Genomic DNA, 5660 nt, shown 5'->3' on the forward strand with positions numbered 1-5660 from the left:
ATTTCCTTTACACGGATCAGTCGTCCTGGTCCCTTTGCAGAAAAACAGCCCCAAAGCATGATGTTTCCACCCCCATGCTTCACAGTAGGTATGGTGTTCTTTGGATGCAACTCAGCATTCTTTGTCCTCCAAACACGATGAGTTGAGTTTTTACCAGAAAGTTATATTTTGGTTTCATCTGACCATATGACATTCTCCCAATCCTCTTCTGGATCATCCAAATGCACTCTAGCAAACTTCAGACGGGCCTGGACATGTACTGGCTTAAGCAGGGGGACACGTCTGGCGCTGCAGGATTTTAGTCCCTGGCGGCGTAGTGTGTTACTGATGGTAGGCTTTGTTACTTTGGTCCCAGCTCTCTGCAGGTCATTCACTAGGTCCCCCCGTGTGGTTCTGGGATTTTTGCTCACCGTTCTTGTGATCATTTTGACCCCCACGGGGTGAGATCTTGCGTGGAGCCCCAGATCGAGGGAGATTATCAGTGGTCTTGTATGTCTTCCATTTCCTAATAATTGCTCCCACAGTTGATTTCTTCAAACCAAGCAGCTTACCTATTGCAGATTCAGACTTCCCAGCCTGGTGCAGGTCTACCATTTTGTTTCTGGTGTCCTTTGACAGCTCTTTGGTCTTGGCCATAATGGAGTTTGGAGTGTGACTGTTTGAGGTTGTGGACAGGTGTCTTTTATACTGATAACAAGTTCAAACAGGTGCCATTAATACAGGTAACGAGTGGAGGACAGAGGAGCCTCTTAAAGAAGTTACAGGTCTGTGAGAGCCAGAAATCTTGCTTGTTTGTAGGTGACCAAATACTTATTTTCCACCATAATTTGCAAATAAATTCATTAAAAATCCTACAATGTGATTTTCTGGATTTTTTTAAATCAATGTGTCTGTCATAGTTGACGTGTACCTATGATGAAAATTACAGGCCTCTCTCATCTTTTTAAGTGGGAGAACATGCACAATTGGTGGCTGACTAAATACTTTTTTCCCCCACTGTAATATATCCTAATGCTCTGTGGAGTCTTAGCTTTCAGCACATATCAACGTTGTTCAAGATTTATATCGTTTTCGCGTCTCCACACTAACCTGACTGTAGGTAGCAGCCATCTTGAAAGGGTTCATGGGAGTGGCCTGCCATTTATGGCATATGCTCATATATGGTACTAAGTCACACCAAAGATTGGTATGGCTGGAAAGCCAAGATCTCCCGCCTTCAGCAGACACCCTGTATTCACGGATAGGCTCTACCTTTCTCATTTTAGACAACATTAAATAAAAAATGTATATCAAGGTCCCCTATTAAGGGGACCCTACATTTTAGAGGTTTTAATGGTCAACTTCAAGGCTTTAACATCCCACTCTTAGTAGAGTTCTGACAATCAGTCATTCTCCAAAATGGAGAATGTCAAGATTGTGCAAAGCTGTCATCAAGGCAAAGGGTGGCTATTTGTTATTTCCTAGTTTTGATGTCTTCACTATTATTCTACAATGTAAAAAATAGTAACAAAAATAAAGAAAAACCGTTGAATGAGTAGGTGTTTCCAAACTTTTGGCTGGTAGTGTATATATAAAATTTAAATAAATTAACAAAAATAAAAAATACCAAACTACCAAAAAATGTATAAATAAACTAAATCAAACTAGTTTTCTGTTAAAAATTAAACAGATCTGATCCCTACACAGGCTCAAGGGGAACCTGGGAGAAGTTAGGGATTTATTTGGTAGTACAGAATTGGGCAGATCATGATTGATCGTACATCCCAGCACAGTAGGTGGCGGCATGCACTTCAACAATTGTTTGTGGACCACCATGATATCATAGAAGAAGAAGATTTAGCGCAGGCGCAGCAGGTTTGGTGTTTGTTTTCATCACTTATGTCTAGTAGATGGCAGCAAATCTGCAGGACGACTTGTGAAAACATTTTGGAACAGTTGAGGTAGAAATTCTTCTTTTCTGGTGGTTTTGTTTTGAGTCTTTGGAGGACCAAACAACACGACTGGTCAACAGCAATTAAAACCACGATAATGTGTTGAAAAAGCCCATAGGAATGATAGTTCAACGTTTGTCTCACATTCGTAAAATAGAAATCCCATCAGCTGACAGCGAAAGTAGGCAATACACCGTTCCTTCCTTGGTAAGTTCTTTGACGGCTAACGTTAGCTAATCATAGGTAGATAGCTAAAGTTAGCTGTGTAACCAGAATCCTTCAACACACTGTGTAGCTGAATGCCTGTAGCTAGTTTGCTTGCACAATTGTACCATGTTGTGACTTTGCAGCTTGTACCGTTGCGTTAGCTAGTTAACCACAATAGAAATACGCCCGGTTGGCTAGCTAGATGAATAGCTATAGCTAGCGAGTTCTCCTTCAGCTATCCTCCCGGCTAAGCAACCTGGGCCATGATGGGCCCAGGACCTAACGTTATGTCGCTAGTTAACAAGTTGTTTAACTAACCAGCTAGTTAGGTCCAAGGTTGCTATTTACCTCCCAAACAGCCAGAGAGTGTTAGCTATAGCCAAGACTAACTAGCTATGTTAGTCGCAACAGAGATTGTTTATTTTATTTTTATTTAACCAATATTTAATTAGGCAAGTCAGTTAAGAATACATTATTATTTACAATGACAGCCTACTTGTAAAGCCCCCCATTGTCTATGTGTAGATTTATTTAACTATCTTAGCTAGGTAACTGTCACTAACAATATAATAAAACAACCAACTTAACATGTATCTTTCAGATGCCAGGGTAAAGGATTGCATTGGTCCAAAGAGCTTCGGAGCTACAGTCATTATCATGGAACAGAAAAGGCTTTCAGAATAAGTCATTCGCCCACACACATGAGTGCTGTGTTCCCCTTGCGCTGGGCCAAGCGCCATGCCTGACCGGGACAGCACCTACCTGTCAGGTGGTGGTGGGAGCAGCAGCGGCGGGGTGGGTACTAGTGTGGGCGAGGAAGGTGGGTCTGGTTTAGGAGGGCGCACGGGAGAGGGCTGGGGGGGGTCCGCAGGAGGTGAAGACAGTGGCTGTGGTTCTGGGGGCATGGGTGGAGGAGGGGCCCTGGGGAATGGGAACAACTGTGGGGGAGGTGGAGCCAGGGGCCCGGAGTCAGGACCGGCCCCGGACGGGGTCTGCAGAGACTTCTTGAGGAACGTGTGTAAGAGGGGCAAACGCTGCCGCTTCAAACACCCCGACTTCAATGAGGTGCCGGACCTCGGGGTGCAGAAGAACGAGTTTGTGTTCTGCCACGACCACCAGAACAAGGAGTGTGTCCGCTCTAGCTGCCGCTTTGTCCACGGCTCCAAGGAGGATGAGGACTACTATAAGAAGTCAGGGGAGCTACCCCTCAGGCTGAGGGGGAAAGTGGCTGCAGGACTGGGCCTGTCCCCCATGGACCTCCCCCACAGCCGAGGGGAGGTCCCCATCTGCAGGGACTTTCTGAAGGGTGAGTGCCAGCGGGGCAACAAGTGTAAGTTCCGCCACGTCAAGAAGGACAACGAGTATGAGCCGGCAAGGGTGGGTGTGGGGGGCGTGTTGGGCCCAGGGGCCAGTGGGATGGTGAACACAGGCGGCGGGGTCGGAGGGGTTGGGGTGGGTGCCTGTGGGGGCATGGCTGGACTGGTGGGGGGTGGAGGTGGGGGCAACATGATGGGGATGGGCTTCCCCAGCCTAGGGGGTTGCAGAGACCCGGGTATCTCAGGGGTGGGAGGAGTAGGGGTAAGTGGGATTGGGGGTTGCCTCTCAATGGGGGCCTCAGGACCGCGTCGTTTTGACAGGGGCCCCTGCTCGGTGTACGATCCCCTGTTTGAGAGCGGACTGTATGAGACATTGCCCCTGGAAGCCCCTGTGGACCACACAATGCTGCAGCTGAAGAGACGCAGGCTGGAGGGGCTCCGGCTGGACGGAAACGGAGGGGGGCACTATGAGCTGGGGGTGCAGGCGGCCCTCCCACCCCGGCCCCTAGTGTACAGGTTTCTGGAGGAGGAAAACACCCTGCTGAGGAGGAGAGTGGATGACCTGAAGAAACAGGTCAGTCTAGCAGACAGGTGATGATCAACAACCCTCCACACATAATCAACAACCACACATAACAATACAATGTATCTATTAAACTTTTAAGATCACTCCTCAAACACCTTGTTAATATTTCTTCAGGTGTCAAACCTCATGGCCACCAACGAGGTGCTGCTGGAGCAGAATGCCCAGTTCCGGAGCCAGACCAAGGTGTCGGTGATGACCCTGTCCTCCACCCCAGCCCCCTCTGAACAGACCATGGCGTCCCCCGTGGGCGCGGTCAGTTCCTACAGCATCGCCCAGACCCATACCACCCGGAGTAGCACCGGGCTGCAGCCTCGTACCGTCACCCTCACACAGCAGGACCTAGTGGCCCCCACCGGTGCCCCTACAGTGCCCCCATCTAACGTCGCCCCACCCAGCGCTCCCCTGCCCCACCTCAACCCCGAGATCACCCCGCTCTCAGCTGCCCTGGCTCAGACCATCGTCCAGGGCATGGTGCCTCCCGTCTCCATGGCGCCCGTCACTGTTTCCGTGGCGCCGGTGGCTGTATCCATGGCACAGCCTCTGCCTGGCATCACTATAAGCCATTCCACCACCCCCATGGTGTCATACCCTATCGCCAGCCAGAGTATGAGGATCACCACCATACCTCACTGATGCAGCACACGCTCTAGGACCCATGGAACTAAAGATGGGGATGGTATGTAGAATTCCATCTCTCAAGTTTTAATTACCCACTGCTGACTGACTTGAGGGGGGAAGTTGAGGTGGGTAACCCCTAATGCCCACATGCCATGGACAGAGAAAAGGTTAACGATGATAGGATGCCTTCACACAAACCCTGCTTTGTGGCAGCGCTACAGGTAGTCCTCTGAGGTGACCTCTGAACTTGTTAAAGGTTTGTGTGCCAAAGGGATTTCTTCAAACACAGACACCAAAAATAACGACAAACTGTGAAAATATGTCAGGGTAATATTCATAGTTCTTTGACAAATTTGACTGATGTCTTGAGATTGCAAGGTGTTTGTGACATTTCAGTTAGCTTCCGTTATTTATGTTTATGGATTTCGCTTGTGTAACTCTGATATTTTGCACATGTTTAATGAGAATAACAACCACAAGAAAATGAATCTGGCCTGTTATTGTGTTATTACTAATTAATCATGTTATCCAGAGTAGTGTTATGATGTGAGGATAAGGTTACTGATTGACACACCATCAGATGCATTTTTCAGTTTGAAGCATTGTTATCTTTGCCCTTTCCAGCGTAAATGCAAACAAAGGTAAGTCAGTCATGAAGGGAATGGGTAAACTTGGAATAGAAACACATTTGGTAAACATGTTTTTGATCATTTCCAAATGTACTCGTCAATGTTTTAATACATTTGTCATTTAGCAGACGCTCTTATCCAGAGCGACTTACAGTTAGTGCATTCATCTTAAGATAGCTAGGTGGGCCAACCACAGTCATAGTAAGTACATTTTTTTTCCCTCAAGGTAGCTATCTGCAAAATCAGTGCTGGGGTGGGTCAAGTGCGGAGGACACTGGAGTTGTCAACCATGATGTAGAGATCTTGGAGCGGGCTGTCCTTCCCCGGAAGGAAGAGCAGCTCAGTCTTGTTGAGCTTGGGCAGACATCCAAGC

At 47.7% G+C, this 5660-nt stretch overlaps 1 protein-coding gene across 1 annotated transcript; it reads left to right on the top strand.

Moving 5' to 3' along the window:
- Positions 1-1881: 1881 nt before the first annotated feature.
- On the top strand, positions 1882-5146 carry LOC121575911 (zinc finger CCCH domain-containing protein 10-like). Its single transcript, XM_045218880.1, has 3 exons — positions 1882-2138; positions 2740-4028; positions 4155-5146. Exons 2-3 carry the CDS (start codon positions 2877-2879, stop codon positions 4671-4673), a joined length of 1671 nt encoding a protein of 556 aa, XP_045074815.1. The 5' UTR covers positions 1882-2138; positions 2740-2876; the 3' UTR covers positions 4674-5146.
- The last annotated feature ends 514 nt before the right edge of the window (positions 5147-5660 follow it).

The sequence above is a fragment of the Coregonus clupeaformis genome, unplaced genomic scaffold (genome assembly GCF_020615455.1).
Source record: "Coregonus clupeaformis isolate EN_2021a unplaced genomic scaffold, ASM2061545v1 scaf1870, whole genome shotgun sequence".
Taxonomy (NCBI): Eukaryota; Metazoa; Chordata; class Actinopteri; order Salmoniformes; family Salmonidae; genus Coregonus; species Coregonus clupeaformis.

Bases quoted from the DNA above. Each gene is read 5' to 3' on its own strand.
- LOC121575911 (XM_045218880.1), top strand. From the start codon at position 2,877: ATGCCTGACCGGGACAGCACCTACCTGTCAGGTGGTGGTGGGAGCAGC. The intron at 4,029-4,154 runs GTCAGTCTAGCA...ATATTTCTTCAG, and splicing joins TGGATGACCTGAAGAAACAG to GTGTCAAACCTCATGGCCAC.